This window comes from Poromitra crassiceps, assembly GCF_964638095.1.
Source record: "Poromitra crassiceps genome assembly, chromosome: 1".
Classification (NCBI taxonomy): Eukaryota; Metazoa; Chordata; class Actinopteri; order Beryciformes; family Melamphaidae; genus Poromitra; species Poromitra crassiceps.
This window is the reverse complement of record NC_139623.1, coordinates 101986672-102008765: the sequence shown is the minus strand read 5'-3', so window position 1 is coordinate 102008765 and position 22094 is coordinate 101986672. Positions and strand designations below refer to the sequence as shown.

The window sequence follows — 22094 nt, the reverse complement described above, 5'->3', positions numbered from 1 at the left end:
AATAATAGGTCTTGAAGGAGCACATCCATCTTCTTCACATCTAGTTTACAGAATTGCTGTGGGTTGCATACGAGACAACAATCACATCCCATGGAGATTATCACATGGAGAGAACGGGAGAGGAAAAATAAAACAAAAACAAAAACAAAACAAAAAACACAGTATACAGAGTGAATGGATCAACTGTAGGTTACCCCTCACAGAGGTCACCCAAATCCTTTTCGATCATATTAATAAAATACTGTTCCACCTGTGTTGGAGGTCTCTTAATTGCTTCCCATTCACTGTGAGTTGTTAAATACTGTATGATTTGAAAATATTTAAACAAATCTTTCGAAGGCAACCCAAAACTTTGTTGTAGTTGTGCAAAGGATTTCAGACAGTCTCCTTCCAGTAGTTGATTAATGAAAACATGTTTTATTGGGTAATCTATTTAACACGTACCACAACTGCACGCCAGAGCTGTCCATCACACGGCCTATGTGACAGCTGGACCTCCATTCTCCCCGCCTACCTCATGAGGACTACCCAGAAAAAGCTGCAGAACCGAACGCCGCTGTGTTTCTGGCTTTGGTTTTGTGTGTTTCTGGCATCGTCTGATGTAAATAGATCAATAAGGTGTTTTCGGGTTTAAACTCATTTAAAGTATGCAAACCGAAGTGGTTTCTAATGAGAATAATGTTAGGTTACTGCGAGGCTGCTCAACCCCAAGACGGAGCCTCTGTCTCGGGTTGGGAGCTCTGCTGCTGCTGCTCCACAGCCCCGCGGCCGGAGGAGCAGTGGCGCGTGCCCAACACGGCCACGCGCGGTTGCTCATGTCCGGGAGAAAATGGCTCAAACTCGGACTGATAATCCAAGTTTTTTTTAAGTTCCTGAAAACTTGCCGTTTTGGAGATGTGTTGTTTTCATCAGACAGCGATGATATTGTAGCTTTAAATCACTCATGAGAAACAGTCTCTTGCACTGACCTGAACTTCAATCCCGTAGCCCAGATAGACCGTCACCAAGTAGTTACATTCCACTCCAGACTCGGGCTGCAGCAGGATTTCGATGTTACCCTCGGGGTCAGTGAAATTCAGACTGCACGGCTCTGGAGGAGACAGTGAGAAGACAAGTGATTCCCATTTTCCCAGACCACTAGTTTTCTGACAGTCCACCTGTGGCCCTGTAACCCTCTAACTATCTCTCTCCAGATATCCTCTCTCAGACATGGATAATCCGGGCCCTCCGCCCTCTGTGGCCAGGGGAAAGGACAGGCAGGGCACATCATGCAAAAGCAGATTGTTTTTGACACATGAGCAACTCTGTTATCCCTAGTGGAGAGACGAAGAGATGTGCTCAGCATCGTAAAGGGACAGCGGTGATGCTGATCACCTGAAGCTCAATTTTGACCTCTGCAGACTTCGGGCCCTATCGTCACAAAAGCGGTAATTTGTTTTGCGCTCATTTAACGGCGCACACAATGCAAATTGGGGGCATGCACAAGCGCATTTGTCTTCCCACTGGCGCGCTATTACCTCTATATCCATTATAATTATCTAACCAGGCGTGTCCACGCAAAATGTGGGGACACAGATAGCATTCTCCTATCGTCAGCATGCGCACAATTACTTTGCGCTAAGAGCTTTGAAAAGCATCTCTTAGCGCAAAAATACCCCACTGCGCTTGAGCGCACCATTATTCTCCGCGCTGCGCAGAGCAGTGCAAGGGAATTCCTTTTGGATACGTCATTACGTACGAACGTGCCACGCCAGGACATCAAATTCTGCAGCTAAAATTGGGTAATCAGCAGATTATTCAGTGAGGCAATCAACTATAATTCACTGAGAAACTTTTATCACATCGCAAAGAGGGGTTAATGGCAAATGAATTGAGAAAACTTTGACACCTTCACCTATTCCATAACCTAGAGGGCACGACAGACGATCTGTCAACAAGCTCTCTCCATCTCTCTCTGTCCTTGGCAGCTCTCACTGTTTTACCAAACTTAATTGAGTCCACTCTAAATCCTCCCATCTTTTCTTTTGTCCCCCCCGTTTCCCCGCTGCAAACACGTTTCTATTGTCCCGTCAACAAAATAACCCGAATTGCATCAAATCACAGATGTTTTTAACAGGTATATGATGTGATGGTGTTGTTGTGCGATAGGGTTAATATATACAGTCAATGGAGATAGGCCTATCCAAATTACGCATGGGGAGAATTACAGCATACTGTATATGCCTCACGCAAACTGTATTACAGGGACTGCGAGGTGGGAATCTGATTGGTTTGGTTGATGTAACGTCCAGGCATTGCCAGGGAACACCTGTGAATAATTCTGCTGGTTAACACCAGAGGTGGGGATGCGTTTGCGGCGGGGGTGCAAAACTCGGCATAACACCTGGACTGCTATCGTCCCTGCAGGGACAAGAGCATAAGGCACACGTTAAGGGATGCAAACAGGTGTGCTATCATCCCTGCAGGGACAAGAGCATAAGGCGTTAAGGGACGTAAACAGGTGTGCAAGCGCAAAAAGCGCACCGCACCTCTGTACCAAGATAGGGCCCTTGATCTGCTAACTGGCAGGAAGCTGAGAATGAGGAGTCTCAGCTCTTGCATCGGGTGTCCTGTCCCCATGAATCACATCTTTAGCACTGTCTTTTGAATTTGCATAGCAATTCATAGGGTCTATTCATGTAATTATTTTGGACAGATGCTGTCTGACAAACCTGATTGGGTGGCCATTGTAGGCGGGACAAACCTGCTTATGATGAGGGTTACAGAGCGACAGCAATCACCAAAATGGCAGTGCTGGCAAAGGAATTGAATGATCGCAAAGTAGATTGAGTGATTCCTTAAAAATACATAATGGCAAATGAATTAAAAAAGGCACAATCAGCATGTTTAAACGCTTGGAAAGCCATCATGATTGTTGTTAGCTCTAAGGAGTCTTCACATTGTGTCAATTTGCTTTAATTGACAAGGAACACCAACCAATCGTTTTTTTCGTGAGAATTTATGTCAGTGAATCAGTCATGGATCGGCTCACTTCTAGACTTATATATGAATATCTTACTTGGTACGTATTTGAAAGACAGAGAAAAGATGAAAGCCTACCCGATGTTTCCATGGTGGTGATGGTGGTGGTTGTGATGGTTGTGGTGGTTCCTTCATTGACTCCTGCTCGGATTGCTGAGGTCAGGTTGAGGGGTTGATGACCGGGGTTGGTTTTGTTTTTTAATGTAATTTCGCTAGCTTCCTCTTTCTCCATCCAAACTGAGGAAGGTGCTGGGGTTGCCTCTACAGGAACAACACTCCAGCTTTGTGGCCTACTTCTCTGTGAGGAGGAGGCCAAGGGGTTGTTGTCACTGGCAGTAGCCTGTGTCACATGAGTGGTTAGAGAGTCTGTGGTCGCCGCTACTCTCTCTTCCCACTTGCTCTTGTCCTTGGAGGACATCTTCTGCGGTAGAGACATGGGCAGCCCGGGCGTCGTGGGAGCAGACGTGGTCAGCGGGGTGGTGGCAGCCACGGTGGCAGTAGTGGCAACATCTGAGAAGGCTGGGGCATCCTCGTGGGGCACCAGCTGTGTGACAGGGTCTCTTTCCTCTGCATCTGACCCAGAGCCTGGCATGGTGGGATGAGCCACTGGAGAGCCATCGTTCCTGAAGAAGTGCTGGTCTCCCTGGAAGTCCCTTGTGAGCAGATACTCGTGGAGCAGTGCACCCTTGAGAACAGGCCGGTGGTTGGGTATGTTCATCGGTGACACTGTGGTGAATGAGTGGACTTCGCTCTCTGTATCCTGCGTCGATGCATGTGTGAAGAGACCCCTGTATTGGTCCAGTGTCTTCTGATTGATGGTTTTGCCTTCGCCTGGACTGGACACTGAAAGAATAAACATAATATGGTTGGTCTACACAAAACATGATAGGCAAAAAGCTACAAAAGCAACATACAAAAGAAATTCTAGTCTTTTTTAAGTCAAGTCTGCCAGATAAATAACCTACCAGAATTCATCTTAATGTGGTGAGAGGCTGCATGGACATGGTATAATTCTACAACATTGCATTTTTGTTGTTTGACACCTCAATTAGCTATAATAACAGCAAAACAACCTTATGGCTTGACACATTTGGTCACAACACATGGATTATAATATAATTGCAGCTTCAGTGTCAAAAGGTAAAATGGTAAAGTGAGTATTGTACAGTATGTTTTACTGCAGTATTTCATTGGTTATGAGTACTGTATCTGTTTCCATTGGAAATTATTTGAAGGGTCATGTGACAGATGAATACAGACAGTGGTGAGTAGCACCTTGTAGAAAGCCACCAGCCAGAGTGTTCAAGATCAAAGACCAGCTCCATTCAGTACAGGAAGGATAGAAAAACTCAGAATGGATAATCAATAAGAAAGTAGAAATAGTCCACTGACTAAGATAAAAGGGTTAAAAGCACATGCTTTTCGAATGACTCCAACTGAAGGTTATTACTGTATGACATTCTCTATTCTACCCCTCACATTTTCAACTCTACCGTGCACGCGCGCGCACACACACACACACATGCACGCACGCACATGCACACACACACACACACACACACACACACACACACACACACACACACACACACACACACACACAGTGCAGTTGTTGTTTTTGTTCCACAACAAGAAAATCGTGGGCTTCATGAATAGCCTGTAAATACCACAACCACGCAAAATCAACATGAAAGGAATTCTTTTCATATAGGAACAATCTCATATCTATTATCAGAAGAGAAAAAACATTTCGTCTCACTCCATTATTCAGCCTAAGATTGCCTCCTTGTTGGCCGTTTTCTGTGTGTGTGTGTGTGTGTGTGTGTGTGTGTGTGTGTGTGTGTGTGTGTGTGTGTGTGTGTGTGTGTGTGTGTGTGTTAGTGTGTGTGTATGTGTGTGTGTGTGTGTGTGTGTGTGTGTGTGTGTGTGTGTTAGTGTGTGTGTATGTGTGTGTGTGTGTGTGTGTGTGTGTGTGTGCGTGTGTGTGTGTGTGTGTGGGGGGTGTTGTTGGGGGTTTGGGGGTTTTCCCATAAACAACCAATAAATATTATTCTCCCGAAATGGCAATGGTTGCACAAACGGTTCAAACTTTAGTCCCGCCTAAAAAGGCACTGATTGTCTTGATTGTTTCTCCGAGCAAGAATCATAAAGAATGAGACTGGGGTTGGCAGAACTTGGCACACAACAACAACAACAACAATCATCATCACCATCATAATCATAATAATGTGATAGTTTGTTGATCCCCATTGAGAAATTCTCTCTTCTCAGGCTGAGCTACAGCTACAGAGCAGCAGCCCTGCAGTGTGTTACTGAATCCCTGTTAGCAGTAGGGCTGGGTATTGGCAGCCTCACGATACGATACGTATCACGATACATGGGTCACGATACGATTGTATCACGATACATTGCGATACAATACATATTGCAATATATTGCAATACTCTACATAATTTACTGAAAATTTTAAAATAGAGCTGAAAATACAACTCAATGTGTAGCACCCAGGTAGTGTAATAATTATGTACATCACTTTATATTGATAACTTGGTGGACAAATTGAGTCAAAACTACAGAGTGTTGAGTGTGTTACTATAAAAAGTTCTTATTGTGTCACTGAACACACGGCTGAGCAAAAAAAAAAATTATATGGCGATAGCCTATATCACGATATTTTTCTGAAATATCGATACAGAATTGCGGGGGGAAATATCGCAATATATTGTCGTATCTATTTTATTGCACAGGCACAGCCCTAGTTAGCAGGGCAGGCTTGCTGACCTGAAGCCTCTAGTTGGCGTAAGTAAGCAAAGGAGATGCTCTTCACATTTTGTTGCCATCCTAACGGGGCTTTCACTATAATGACACTGCTGATCCACTAAAAGGGCTGATCGAGCCCCACTTCAAATGAAACAAACTCATAAACACTTCAGCTGTCACCCAATCAGAGTCACCCAATCAACCTGAACCTTGATGGAGTCTTGACACCTTTCAAGGAAGAGGGTCCCGCAGCTCTGCTTAAAAAAAAGAAAAAAATAAACTCCTCTTTGTAGGCTATACGGCTGATCACAGTTTAATTTAAGAATTTGTATCTTAAAAAATAATAAAATAATTCAATGGGTGGAAGATTAGCAATATGTTCCGTTAATTAAAGAATGAAATATGCAGGGATTAAAGCTGCACAGGGCAAGATGTTTATGTAAAAATTAATACTCTCATCTTGTCAGCCTACAGTACATCACAAAGTAGCAGAGTCTTCCATCCTCCTAGATTCACGAGAATTGCCCAAAGAAAACTCTAGTGTTGGTATGGACACTTCTTTACCTTCTGGAAGTGACAAATCAAAATGTAAAGTCAAATTAAATTCAGTCAAAACCATGGTCAAAACTCCATTGAATTCCCCCCCTAAAAAGGATGCCCAACAGCTCGTGCAGCATAATCAAGCGTTGCAGCCTAACGATTGCACTCAGTCCAAAATTTAACTAATTATCGCCATTATCTATTTTCCTCACACAAGCTGTTTGGGGAAATTTGATGGACGGATGGTACAACTGTTGCAAATGATTAAAACAACAACAACAACAACAACAACAACAACAACAACAACAACAACAACAACAACAACAACAACAACAACAACAACAATACACTTTTCAGGCTACATTAGTGTATAAGAAGATTGACATAACATGGCATGACAAAAAGTACCCCAATTAGCTGATTACCGTACATGTGGTAGACAAAATCCAGTATGAATTTTTTTTCATGTAAACTCATTGGCACACTCCATATTCACAGTTCTCTCCAGTGGCTTTAACAGGCTAAGGCCTTTCATCCTGGGGTAATGATGTCCTCCAGCTGGCTGCTAGTTGTCCCCCACCAAACAGGGGACTATGGATGGGTCTCTGTCTGTCTATCCATTAGTCACACTGTAATGTTGACTTTGTGCCGCTAGGGGTGACATTGACATGAATGGGACTGACCCAAGGGTGGACATCACTGGTGGGTTTGTCATTCTGGTAGACCTTTACAGTATGAGGAGGACAGAGTTTTCTCGTGGTTTTGAAATGATAGTGCTGATGAATTGCTGTTTTACAGTGTACACTGATTTCACACTTTCTTGTTTCTTTGTACGTGTTTGAGCGTATTCTGATAGGAAAGACATTTGGAATATACAGCCTTCCGTGCTGATAGAAAAAGTATATCTATGGCATGACAATCACCTTCTTTTTCATTAAGAGATGCCATCATAGACTGATGCAAGGAGAGATGAACCCATTGAAACTATTCCCTAAAACAGAATTCACACATCTTATGGTTTTGGCAGCTATTCCATCTCAATCATTGTCTTCTATATACATTTATACATCTCCTATATTTCGCCTCCTGACCTGTTCATGTTTCCATTTATCTCTACTGTATCTCTGAATACTGAAAATTTGAATCGGATACAATACTCATTTGCAACAGGACAGGTATTGATAGTATCGAAAGTATCAATACTAAAATTTGTAAACGGATACAATACTCATTTACAACAGTTTTGATACCATCAGTGCTTTCTTTTAATGAAAAATCACTGATTTTCACCTCCCTATCATTGGGTATCTGTTGCTTCAACAAGCTAAACATGTTCTGATGGCTAGAGCAGGGCTAATCTGCTGTCTAAATTCAAGGTTTGTTCGGGCCTAGATTATGGAGAAGTGTGCATCTGTCCGTCCATCTGTCTAATTTTATTTTTATGCTTCTTGATGTGTCATCATCCCTCCCTTCCCGTGGTATCGAAAATGGTATCGAGTATTGATATTTTCCTGGGTATCGGTATCGAAGTAGAAATTCTAGTATCGTGACATCCCTACTTTTCTGTTCATCTTCTTCCAGTGTGCATATTTTTTTCAGTTCGGTCGTATGAAACTTTAACAATCACTGGAAAATGCAGCAGTAAAGAACAGGATAAGAATAGAACAAATATAAGTTATTGAAGAAAATAGCTCATACCAAATATTACACATATGTTTAACAAATTAGATGTATTAAGAAAATCTGGATGTGTGGCATAAATAAATAGCTGTGATATCAGGAGCAATGGTATAATTACCATCAGAATGTGCCTGGGTAGAACCGTGGAACAATGCTGTGTTCTGACACCTTAATTAGCTTGTACTCCGGGTGGCAGTTTGTCTTAATGAGGCAGAGAAGCTGCCAGCACACTACACATAGTTAGGGATGAAAGGATGTTGTTGACACAGGCAGCAGAGTGAGATATCCAAAGACCATGTTCCTATAAACTACAGCGCTCCAAGAGGCTGCTGCCTGAACTGGAAGTCAAACCTCTGTGTAATATAAAGATGGACTAGAAAATGTAGTTTGGAAGTCAATTGTATAGTACTGTGATGCTAGCGTAAATGTCACATGTTGTAGTAGGATAGCTATATTATGCAATCACTTGCAACCATGTGATTTCTGAGTTTGTGCTAAATTATAAAGTCAAATGCATTTGTTGTACGTAAATAAGTAACTTCTGAATCTCCAATATGAATTTGGTTCCTTGAAACTGTCCAAATTGGGGTGGGCAATTATTTTTCCTGGGCCACATGAGAAACACAGATTGTTGCCGGGCGAGGGCCAAAAATATTGTCATGCTGTAACCTCAAATTCTATCAGGTTAGATAACAGAAAACCTACTGTGCACTTATTCTTCAGCATTTATTATATTGAAAATCACTCTGAACAGCCAATTTAGGTCATTTAATTTGATCATTCTCACAAGTACAATGGTGATGGATTGTCTTAGACCTCCCGGGCCACGCAGAACCATCATGAGGGCCAGTTCTGGCACCCGCATAATGCCCACGTCTGGTCCAAAATAACCATTTACAAATGTGTCTAAATAATGTCATGTCTATTATGGTTGAAAGTCCATGGTGAGTTTCACAGCCATCAAACCTCTTGTCTATATCCACTTAAGCTTGATAATTTAATCATGTATTAAGAATTGATCAGATGGGGATTGTGTATTCTATAAATTACTGGCTCATTTTGGATGTATTGATTACAAGCCCAGTTGCTTTTGCTGCATATAAAATAGATACTTAAATCTGCTTGCCAGGAGGCAAATGTCCACCCTGGAAAACTGCCTTTGTCTTTATTGATTCTAAAAGGACTCCCATAGCAGGAAACATACGTTTATCTTTTAAATGAGAAACGGCTTCTAAATTAAACCTGGAAATCAATCGTGTCATGGGAGAAGCGCTGGTTTGCTGCTCATAAAACGTAGAAGGTAGTTGCTGCAGGCCATTGTGACATTTGCTGATGCAGAGTGCTTTTACCGCCATGCTGCATGCTAATAAAAGTTTGATCATTCAAGAGGGAGAGTAAACAATTTCTTTACAAAGCCTTTTCCAGGCTGACAGAATTGACACATGTTATTACATTTTACTGGCAGACGGGACAACGCTACATTTATCTTTCTTCTTGGCGATACATGTAGAAGCAATTCAAAGACCTTTTGATGTTCCGAGATGGAGGGGAAACATTTCCTTGTAGCCTTATTCTGTCACAACAAGGGCAAGCAAAGCTGCTTTTTAAAGGCAAATAAAGCATATTTGACATGTCTTGATACCAGAGGGAATAAAGAGTGTAAAGAGAGGTCTTCATTAAGGATTGAAGTATGTCTGCCTCCCTCAAACAGTCATTGCAAAGAATAGATTGAGCGATCGCAAGAAAAAGGAATAAAAGCAGCAAGTTAGAAAACGTACAGTCAAACTATACAATTGAGGAATGCTATACTTAGAATGAGGAACTGTCTGTGTCCGTCCGTCCATCCGTCCGTCCGTCCGCATCCATCTAACGGGTTGGCCAATCTATCTGAAACTGCACGGGCATTGAGGCATTGAGCATTGACAAAGGCAGCAGGGGCTGACAAAGCTGATTTTTGACAAGCTGATTTTTCCATTTTGCCAAATTTAAGCTGTTTATTAGCATTTTTGGCAAGTCTGCACGAAGCTGTGGCGCGCGCATACCCGGATATGGACTAGTAACTATGGATTTTCCCGTATCCCAGATTATTGTTATTTCTCCACCAAAGTGTTTTTCTAGTGAAGCCAATAGTGACCAAAGCCTTTCTCTCATTTTCTTACAGTATCTTTGTCTCTCTGTCTCTATCTGTGCTGGTTGGTTTTTGACCATGGTGTTTTCTGATCTTTGTCTCTCTGTCTCTATCTGTGCTGGTTGGTTTTTGACCATGGTGTTTTCTTATCTTTGTCTCTCTGTCTCTATCTGTGCTGGTTGGTTTTTGACCATGGTGTTTTCTGATCTTTGTCTCTCTGTCTCTATCTGTGCTGGTTGGTTTTTGACCATGGTGTTTTCTTATCTTTGTCTCTCTGTCTCTATCTGTGCTGGTTGGGTTTTGACCATGGTGTTTTCTGATCTTTGTCTCTCTGTCTCTATCTGTGCTGGTTGGGTTTTGACCATGGTGTTTTCTGATCTTTGTCTCTCTGTCTCTATCTGTGCTGGTTGGTTTTTGACCATGGTGTTTTCTTATCTTTGTCTCTCTGTCTCTATCTGTGCTGGTTGGTTTTTGACCATGGTGTTTTCTTATCTTTGTCTCTCTGTCTCTATCTGTGCTGGTTGGTTTTTGACCATAGTGTTTTCTTATCTTTGTCTCTCTGTCTCTATCTGTGCTGGTTGGTTTTTGACCATGGTGTTTTCTTATCTTTGTCTCTCTGTCTCTATCTGTGCTGGTTGGGTTTTGACCATGGTGTTTTCTTATCTTTGTCTCTCTGTCTCTATCTGTGCTGGTTGGTTTTTGACCATGGTGTTTTCTTATCTTTGTCTCTCTGTCTCTATCTGTGCTGGTTGGGTTTTGACCATGGTGTTTTCTTCTCTTTGTCTCTCTGTCTCTATCTGTGCTGGTTGGTTTTTGACCATGGTGTTTTCTTATCTTTGTCTCTCTGTCTCTATCTGTGCTGGTTGGTTTTTGACCATGGTGTTTTCTTATCTTTGTCTCTCTGTCTCTATCTGTGCTGGTTGGCTTTTGACCATGGTGTTTTCTTATCTTTGTCTCTCTGTCTCTATCTGTGCTGGTTGGTTTTTGACCATGGTGTTTTCTTCTCTTTGTCTCTCTGTCTCTATCTGTGCTGGTTGGTTTTTGACCATGGTGTTTTCTTCTCTTTGTCTCTCTGTCTCTATCTGTGCTGGTTGGTTTTTGACCATGGTGTTTTCTTATCTTTGTCTCTCTGTCTCTATCTGTGCTGGTTGGTTTTTGACCATGGTGTTTTCTTATCTTTGTCTCTCTGTCTCTATCTGTGCTGGTTGGCTTTTGACCATGGTGTTTTCTTATCTTTGTCTCTCTGTCTCTATCTGTGCTGGTTGGTTTTTGACCATGGTGTTTTCTTATCTTTGTCTCTCTGTCTCTATCTGTGCTGGTTGGTTTTTGACCATGGTGTTTTCTTATCTTTGTCTCTCTGTCTCTATCTGTGCTGGTTGGCTTTTGACCATGGTGTTTTCTTATCTTTGTCTCTCTGTCTCTATCTGTGCTGGTTGGCTTTTGACCATGGTGTTTTCTTATCTTTGTCTCTCTGTCTCTATCTGTGCTGGTTGGTTTTTGACCATGGTGTTTTCTTATCTTTGTCTCTCTGTCTCTATCTGTGCTGGTTGGTTTTTGACCATGGTGTTTTCTTATCTTTGTCTCTCTGTCTCTATCTGTGCTGGTTGGGTTTTGACCATGGTGTTTTCTTATCTTTGTCTCTCTGTCTCTATCTGTGCTGGTTGGTTTTTGACCATGGTGTTTTCTTATCTTTGTCTCTCTGTCTCTATCTGTGCTGGTTGGGTTTTGACCATGGTGTTTTCTTCTCTTTGTCTCTCTGTCTCTATCTGTGCTGGTTGGTTTTTGACCATGGTGTTTTCTTATCTTTGTCTCTCTGTCTCTATCTGTGCTGGTTGGTTTTTGACCATGGTGTTTTCTTATCTTTGTCTCTCTGTCTCTATCTGTGCTGGTTGGCTTTTGACCATGGTGTTTTCTTATCTTTGTCTCTCTGTCTCTATCTGTGCTGGTTGGTTTTTGACCATGGTGTTTTCTTCTCTTTGTCTCTCTGTCTCTATCTGTGCTGGTTGGTTTTTGACCATGGTGTTTTCTTATCTTTGTCTCTCTGTCTCTATCTGTGCTGGTTGGTTTTTGACCATGGTGTTTTCTTATCTTTGTCTCTCTGTCTCTATCTGTGCTGGTTGGCTTTTGACCATGGTGTTTTCTTATCTTTGTCTCTCTGTCTCTATCTGTGCTGGTTGGCTTTTGACCATGGTGTTTTCTTATCTTTGTCTCTCTGTCTCTATCTGTGCTGGTTGGTTTTTGACCATGGTGTTTTCTTATCTTTGTCTCTCTGTCTCTATCTGTGCTGGTTGGCTTTTGACCATGGTGTTTTCTTATCTTTGTCTCTCTGTCTCTATCTGTGCTGGTTGGCTTTTGACCATGGTGTTTTCTTCTCTTTGTCTCTCTGTCTCTATCTGTGCTGGTTGGCTTTTGACCATGGTGTTTTCTTATCTTTGTCTCTCTGTCTCTATCTGTGCTGGTTGGCTTTTGACCATGGTGTTTTCTTATCTTTGTCTCTCTGTCTCTATCTGTGCTGGTTGGGTTTTGACCACGGTGTTTTCCTGCCCTTCAGTCAGAATATCGAGTGAACGTGGAGAGTGCGAATGGAGCATTGGGTTAACCCGGAGTTTCTCATACACAGATCGATACAGGATCAATGTGTACAGGTGGGAGACCTCACCGTGGTGATTACAGAGGACCAGGCACTGCTACCATGCTGCTCTTATCTCCAAACCCTAATTGGATGTTTACAGTTGGAAGTTTCATAGTATGGAGCTGTAACTGAATTTTAAATGTAATTTTGTGCTCTATCAGCCTAATGTAAATCAATAGATAGAGAACAAGAAATGACCAGTTACACACAACTTAGATCAGTCTCTTTCCACCAATAGGTATCGTTTGCAAATGTGTGACTTTTCTGGGTACAGAAACAAACATGTATTGCATGATACATGTATCAGTCTCTGTGTTCAGCTCACTTATACAAGACCCAGCCTACTATGACACTCGTGACAATTATTAAACTTTACTGTAAATTATTGATCTCAACCTTCTACACAAGCATGTCTTCAGATACAATAGAAATAGATAGAATCATGTGAAAATCCACCAACAATCTTCATTCTAACATGAGTGACATGATGCTGACCAACAGTCAGAAAATGAAGAATGTAGAAACACAGTTCATGCTAAGGAAAGTAGGGGAAATGTAAATTAGCGGAGCAGGCATATACAGTACATACTGTATAGACAACAGGCACATGACTTTTCGTGACGTAATTTGCCCCGGAAGTAAGTTCTGTGTCCATTTTCTCCATAGACATTTCGATGAATCCAAATATAACGAGTTTTAAGGCTTGAACCAAGCCAAAAAGTCTTCCAGAGAATCTTGAGTGACCATAAAACATTTGGTTTAAGCGGGAATTTTCGTTGTTATTTTTTGTTATCATATACTTCACTGACGCCCTCCTCTCACATCTCAGGAGGAGCGTCATCATATAATGGAGTCATATGCCAAATTAATTAATTTGTTTATTGTATCATTAAAGTTGATTGAACCTTCTTACTAGTCTCTCATGATTGAACTGTGATACATTTCATCCTGAGACAGACAGCTGCCCATCTAACCTATAGAAAGTATAGCTTTTCTGAAAGGACATGTTTTTATTGTGATAACAAACGTAAATTCATACATTTGTTTACTGGGATATGCTTTGATTATAATGTATAAGCTGTAATTCTGTTCAATTCAAGCTATGTTATATTCAAACACAGTCTTGCATTTCAGCCAAGTTGACAAAAAAGAAAAGGCCTTTGCCAGGCCCTGTTTCTCTATAGAGGAACCTTGCCTCTCTCCTGAACGTGCTATCTGCCTGTTTTTCTCTAACACTGTCTACTGTCAGCCAATTTAAATTGATTGTGCTTGAAGGACTCCAATCAGGTGTAGAAGTAATGCTGGCATATCTCTGACAGAGGCTGGAAAGGGAGTCCAACTACTGCGCTGTCAGGACAATGTGATCTTGATATGCTTCAGTCTTTAACCCTACACACACGAGCCAGTCGACTGCAGGACACTCCAGGCAATGACACACACACATGTCTTCTAAGAGTGAAGAAGTAGCAAAGGGGACATAAACAAAAGTGTTCATGAACAGTAAAGAGTGCATGGTTCCCTCTTTGACTTTGCAGGTTTACTCACAGTATGTAATTTCCGCCGGCTAGGGGTCACTCTCCTGGAACCTCTCTCAAAACAATGACAAAGGTCATGTGTTGATGACTCCACAGCCGCAAGGAATTGTGGGATGGCAGCATTAGCCGCGTTAGCTTGCTATCGCAGAAAAAGCATCTTCCTTTCTTCAGCAACCAAGCAACGGATTTTTCATCACTTATTTTATTGAAAGGTGTTACTGTACTTAGTGTTTTGGACCCCAGAGAAGCTCAATTTAGCCTACGTGTGTGGGGGGGGGTTGCAAGGTCCTGAGCGCGAGTTGTGCACTCGTGTTTTGTGTCTCCGCTCCTCCTCCTTTTATCAGCGTTTTCGGGGAAAGAGGTGATGACGTCATCTACATGCGATCCTGTGAAACGCTCTGTGTCTTTGAATAGAATTGAGGATTTCTCTGGGTTGGAACATTGTTGAAAACATTTAAGATGATGTAAGTAGACAACAACAAAAAGTGTGTGATATAGGTCTACTCATTTTTAGATCATTTAATGTAATAATCTTACTTAAGTTTACATATTGCATCTTTAAAGAGAAATGGATATAATGTTTACATTTGCTTTCTATCCTGTTCAGGTTTTTCTTAAATTGGAACATTTTCTTCCACCTTGCTGTGAATGGAGTACCACAGGGATGACATATTTTTGTAGGCCAATCCAGAAGTCCCTGCACTTCCAGTCTTTCGTCTCAAAGTCAATGGGATTTTTGTATGGAGATTTTGGTTAAATGCCTGAAATAAGGTCTGAGGTTAACATAAGTTTATGAAACTGTGAACTGTATAGGACCACTATTATAACTTTTGGAGCGGAAAGGTGATTTTCTTTTAAATCACGATCGCCCCAAGTTAATCAGCTCTAAGTTGGCCAACGACCTGCTTTCCTACCAAAGTGTGCAAATCCATTCATCACTTTTTGAGACACCCTGATGACAAACAAACAAACCAACAGACAAACGGGGGTGAAAACATAACCTCCAACTCTGTTGGTGGAGGTAGTAAAATACCATTTACTGTCCCGAGGGAAATTTAGGTAGCAAAATGTGTTGTCTGTTTGCAGGTTCAATGGACCGCATTGAAGACATGACAGGGTTTCAAAGGAAGCCATGGTGTCAGCTGCAGAGCATTGCATTTTAAGAGAAGGTACAATTTTCAGAACATAGTATTTCACAAAATATATTCAATATGATGCCCTGTATACTACAGTTAACATCCCCACTTTTATGCATAACTTCTTACAATGTTATACAATTGAGGTTAGATATGCAACCATCTTACTTCTTTTTTATTTTTTACCAAACATCTATTTGTGGATATCAGAGCTCCACAAAAAATCTGTCTTTTGCATTTGGAACACCATGTTATAATAACACCATGTTATAATGTCAAAATATGTCTTTGTTGTATTTAATGCACTGTACTATCTTTCTATTATCTTGTAGATGGTATTTTATAATAATCTCTGTGGATCCAGATTGACCAACAATATTAGTCTGGGAGCATTCATTTGGTCCTGAGGTCCGGAATATCAAGTCCTGGTTAAAAAAGAAAATAAAAAGAAAGGAAAATCCCGCCAGGGGGGCTATTTTTTCTAATCTTCTCAAATATGACACTGCGACAGCTGCCACACAAATAAAAATGCAAATTGCTGATTAACCTTAGTGCATATGTAGTTGCTCGGTCTGTAAAATATGAGATAGAACATAATGTTCCTCATTGTTTTTCTTTTTTTGTATGAGTGTTTTTTTCTCTCTCTCTGTATGACTCATTCTAATCTAACTAAAATTATAAAAGCAGTATTCTAATTTCTAGTGAAATAACTCAGCTATACTGACCCTTCTACAGCAAAGGGCATCATGGCACTCTTTAATAACTCAGCTATACTGACCCTTCTATAGCAAAGGGCATCCTGGCACTCTTTAATAACTCAGCTATACTGACCCTTCTACAGCAAAGGGCATCATGGCACTCTTTAATAACTCAGCTATACTGACCCTTCTATAGCAAAGGGCATCCTGGCACTCTTTAATAACTCAGCTATACTGACCCTTCTATAGCAAAGGGCATCCTGGCACTCTTTAATAACTCAGCTATACTGACCCTTCTACAGCAAAGGGCATCATGGCACTCTTTAATAACTCAGCTATACTGACCCTTCTATAGCAAAGGGCATCCTGGCACTCTTTAATAACTCAGCTATACTGACCCTTCTATAGCAAAGGGCATCCTGGCACTCTTTAATAACTCAGCTATACTGACCCTTCTATAGCAAAGGGCATCCTGGCACTCTTTAATAACTCAGCTATACTGACCCTTCTATAGCAAAGGGCATCCTGGCACTCTTTAATAACTCAGCTATACTGACCCTTCTATAGCAAAGGGCATCCTGGCACTCTTTAATAACTCAGCTATACTGACCCTTCTATAGCAAAGGGCATCCTGGCACTCTTTAATAACTCAGCTATACTGACCCTTCTACAGCAAAGGGCATCATGGCACTCTTTAATAACTCAGCTATACTGACCCTTCTATAGCAAAGGGCATCCTGGCACTCTTTAATAACTCAGCTATACTGACCCTTCTATAGCAAAGGGCATCCTGGCACTCTTTAATAACTCAGCTATACTGACCCTTCTACAGCAAAGGGCATCATGGCACTCTTTAATAACTCAGCTATACTGACCCTTCTATAGCAAAGGGCATCCTGGCACTCTTTAATAACTCAGCTATACTGACCCTTCTACAGCAAAGGGCATCATGGCACTCTTTAATAACTCAGCTATACTGACCCTTCTACAGCAAAGGGCATCATGGCACTCTTTAATAACTCAGCTATACTGACCCTTCTACAGCAAAGGGCATCATGGCACTCTTTAATAACTCAGCTATACTGACCCTTCTATAGCAAAGGGCATCATGGCACTCTTTAATAACTCAGCTATACTGACCCTTCTATAGCAAAGGGCATCCTGGCACTCTTTAATAACTCAGCTATACTGACCCTTCTATAGCAAAGGGCATCCTGGCACTCTTTCCGAGTATGTGTGACATTTATACGAGAGGTGGGAGCTCAAGGTTTGCCCTGATATCCCATGGATACATGCCTCTCTCTCAATTTCTCTCTCGCTCTCTCTTTCTCTCTCTCTCTCTCTGTGACTATGATGACATAGTGAGCAATCATAGGGGAATCCTCCTGAAGATGGCATCAGCCAGCCTCCTCTCTGCAGCTGCATATCAATGGAGTCATAAGTGAGCACTGGGTTTGTGGAGAGAGTGTTGGTAAGATGGGACAAGCCACACTTGAGGCAGGCCACTGACTGACATCAATCTTCTAATATCCAGGGGCTTTATTTCCTTATTATTCCAGAGAGCCACTAGACAAGCAAATCAATAGGCAGCTTCCGCTGGGTTCAGATACAAGGCCTTCAGATCACTCTACACGACTCCTTTCAGGGTCCTCTCTGGAGGTCTGCACACATGAATTCATTCTAACAACCAAGGTGGAAATGTCCTAGGAGACATGTGGTACGATTCCTGCAGTATGTATGGATTCTACACTAGTTTGCATGAGGTGATAAGGAACAATACCAGTGTGAAAAATGATAAATTATTCTATTAGTCAACTAAATGAACTGATAATTTAATTTGGCTTGTGAGTGTCATAGGTGCATGAAAGTGAAAATAAGTAGGAAGAAATGTTTGAAAATTAAATTAAGTGAGGGCTGGCTGGCTGGGAGGGCAGGCCTTAAATAAGAAAAGGTCACATTTTGATCCCTGAGACGGTAATTGCTCCTCTAAAACCAGCATGCACGGGAGAGTGCATCCATGACTGTGCAACGATTCCAATTTCAAAGCATCAAATATTCCTTTTACTGTCTGTCTGCTTCTGGGTGGAGGGGATAACAGCATATTGAGATGAAACACCTGCACTCCCCTCTCCTCCTCCGCCTGCCCTTTGACTTCATTGAGCGGAACCATAACTTTTACCTTTCATTTATCACGGCCTGTCTGTGTTCCACTTCATTGAGCATTGTCCTTCAGACAGACTTTCAACAAATTGTGGCTTAATGGCGCTAGGAAGCTCATAAAGACTTGACCTTTACCTGGAGCAGAACCAAAACAGAGCTATTCGGCACCACTATTTGCATGAGAGCTATAGTAGTATTAGCTGCAGGGGGCAAATGGGCAAACCCTAAAGCTACATGTAACTTTTACATATAAATGAACATCCCTTACATTTAAGCCATTGCCGAACAAGTTCCCACAATGCTGATGAAGCCTATTGTCGCCAGATAACTCTGGCTGTATTCCACAATAGGACCAGAGGTTTCAATCTGTTGTCGTCCAGGAACATTCACGTGCTGCACACTAGAGAGACTTCTGCTCGGCCTCGCCGACTTGTAGTCAGCCTTCTGTGAACTTGAATTGGGATACATCATTCAATTGTGCAGCTCTTCTAGACCTTCCAAATGTTATTGGACTGAATGTATCAAATTGCAAAGTGGAACAAGTTATTTCGCAGGGGTTGTGTGACATTCAAAATGATCCACTCTTTTACAGCCCCAATGGCTACACGGTGGGGCTATAACAAATGCTGCATTCACGTGCTGCTCGGATTGTCCCATTTCACGAGTTGGGACGTCATTCTTCCTCTGTGTTTTCATGAGCTTTAAATGGTAATATGGAAACAACATGGATGTTACAAAGAAGAGTCCTGTATTTTATTGCTCACAGCGTTTAAACAACAACTTGATAGCTGTTTCTAGTTTTTGCGTGACAACTAAGAGCAAAGGAAACGATCGGGAAGTAATTTTCCCAACATCACATGAATGCAGCACATTGCTTCACTGCCAGAAGCGCCAAAAGGGGGAGACAAACTACAAAAGTTACGCACTCCAGCTTTAAATAAACACAAATTCAAAGGCAAGAAATTGATAGTCGTTCATCTGTATGTCTTTTTTTATTGTCCTGTAAGCAAAAGCCATTTTCTCAGCTACACTTTTGTTTCTCTTTGTCTGTGCCTGCAATGCTGTTCACCTTTTGTGTTATTTCTCTGCCAGGGAACTAAAGAATGAATGAGTACATGTCTTGTACAGATGCCTGATGTTATGAATTACATCATTTTCTGTAATCATAGCAGACTCTGTCTTACATAGAAGCCAAATCCTTGTTGCGTTTCAATTTACCAATGCACTGCATCCAAGAAACTGGGATGAATGTCTCCTTTCACACTTCATTTCCTTCCATTAGAGTAATTTATCTTTTCATTTTCTTCTCATTTGCTCCATGGTGGAGTCAATTAAGAACTGAGCTCTGGTTCAAACAGGGCCCACCAAACTAGCAGATCACTGCATTGTAGGAAACTTTGCTGAATTAACACTAGACTCAGCCCTCAGTCTTAATCCGTTTCACTACTGTAAGACTGAGAATATTACTATTTAAATCTTTGCATAACGTTAGGTGGCGCTGTTGGAAGCCTTGCATCGGAGAACCAATCATGAGTGCTGTGGGCGGGCCTGCTTTCTGGGGGCAGTTCTCATGCAGAACCGGTGTCTCGCAAAACATCGTCGCATTTGTGGAGAAACATATTAATCACTTAGGAACAAACATAACCTGTTAATAGGACGTGTTTCATCCGGCCCCGGCGGCTAGAGGTCTTTCCCCCAGCGATAAACCCGACTCCCGAGGCTAACGTTACAGAGCCTGCTGATGACTTCACACAAGTTCACAGTATCAAGCGGACCACTTCCGCGTAGGAAAAATTCTTGTAAAATAAACCACAGCTATACATTTTGTTTGGAGCATATCAGCTTGATGCTCTGTGTTAGGACTATGATAAATGTCATTGCCGCTACCAAATAAAATTCTAATAATAAATGTAGGCGTGTCTGCTGCCGGCGGTTCTCGCCGGGCTCGAAGAGACAGTTTCTGACAGTGAAATTCCCAGACGTTTGGTGGCGCAACTCACCAAACGTCTGGGAGCCGAGACTAAATTAACACTAACTATGAAGTGAAGTACAATCAATCTAAAGTAACTGTAACCTTCTCTCCACAGCAATGAATTAAGTGATACACATGTAGTACAAGCCAGTATACTCATAGAATATTTTAAATAGTATTGTCTGAAAGTGCAGGTGATGCATCTGCCTCTCGACAGCAGAGACAGTGGCATTCAAAGCTGCTTGACTGATGTCAAACTCTCCACCCCTCTTTAATGATCTCCCAGCCCCATTTTTCATTTTTTTCATGTTTCATCGCCTTGACAAAAACACTATTATGAATGCATGTCCTTGCCTTGCAACCAGTGTAAAGCATTAAGAGAAAATACAGTATGTGGAGGTCACTGCTATTTTGTTGGTTTCTGTGCCTTTTTTGTAACATAGATAGACAAATAAATAAATAGACATAAATTCATATTGCAGATAAAACCTCTCCACACCTGTCCTTTGAAAATCACATCAAGGCGATATTCACGTATCATATAGCTTTTAGTTTAGAATGATCTATTGGGCATGTCCTCTCTTACACTAAGCTGCACAAGCTGATTTTATTCCAAAATTTATTGCAAAACTCTCTGGCTGCCCGAAGCACACACTTACATCCAACTTGTTCGAAGCACATTCTGTTACCTCGGTCTATTAGACTCTGTAGGAGTCTGCTCCTGCAGGCCCCACTGCCTTAGACACAAGCTTCCTGGTACTGTCAGGGAAACAGACACTCTCAGCATTGAAGTCCAGACTCGACACCAGGTGCAGCATACATCTACCTTCACCTGACCACTCCTTTCCTTTTTGTCTATCTCCCTGCAGTCTGTCATTTACTTACCTCGCCTGCGATCTGCCCTGGTGCTGCCTGCTACACTTAAATCTACTCGTGCGCACGCATACACGCTCTTTCTCTCTCTCTCTCTCTCTCTCCGGCTCAACTTCTTGAAATCTATGATTTTAGCACTTGTTTTAAATAGCTATTGCTATTTTTATTGTACTTGTGTTCTTTGTTTTCTTTAAAGCTTTTGTGACAATCCTTTATGCTTTATGAATTAATGTGACTTTGACTGGTACTTGTTAATGATTTAATTGTGAAACACTGTAGTGCGCCTGTGGATAAAAAAAAAATGATGCACTTATCTCACTAATTTGCAGTTCCCTTACAGAGAAGTGCAACTCTATTATTAAAGCCACACTTACATGATTACTCGTACAGCATATGCTTCATCATTACAATGTTATATTTATGATTTAATGACTAGCCTGTTAGGCACACAGCAGATTGGGTGTACCGCTGTACTATTTCGTCTATGAAATATGGTGCTCTTATTTACTAAAACCGTTTTCCTTATCTTTGTCAGGTTCGTAAATAAGGGTGGGCGATAATTCAATATTATTGTTTATCGTCTTTCAGGGGAATCATATCGTGAAGATACTTAAAAGAACACTCCGCCCATTTTCAACCAGCTTTGTATCATTAGAACATCAGTAGTATATCAGAAAACCGTAAACTGTTTTGAAGTCTGTCATTTAATTTGACAGTTATTGAGTGTTAAAGTGTGGACCAGTGACATCACTGGTCCACACTAACTCAAATTAATAACTCATTAACTCATATCAACTCTCAATAACTGTCAAACTAGATAAATGACAGAATGTTTGACAGTTATTGAGAGTTGATTTGAATTAATGAGTTATTAATTTGAGTTAGTGTGGACCAGTGATGTCACTGGTCCACACTTTAACACTCAATAACTGTCAAATTAAATGACAGACTTCAAAACA

At 41.5% G+C, this 22094-nt stretch overlaps 1 protein-coding gene across 1 annotated transcript in view; it reads right to left on the bottom strand.

Annotated features, from left to right (window-relative positions):
• LOC310772375 (seizure protein 6-like) overlaps positions 1 to 22094 on the bottom strand; it is a gene marked incomplete at both ends in the record, with an annotated part of 161324 nt that overhangs the window by 116145 nt on the left and 23085 nt on the right. The window contains 2 exons of the mRNA XM_083632160.1: positions 969 to 1090; positions 3100 to 3864. Coding sequence (XP_083488286.1) covers positions 969 to 1090; positions 3100 to 3864 — 887 coding nt within the window. The remainder of the gene's footprint in view (positions 1 to 968; positions 1091 to 3099; positions 3865 to 22094) is intronic.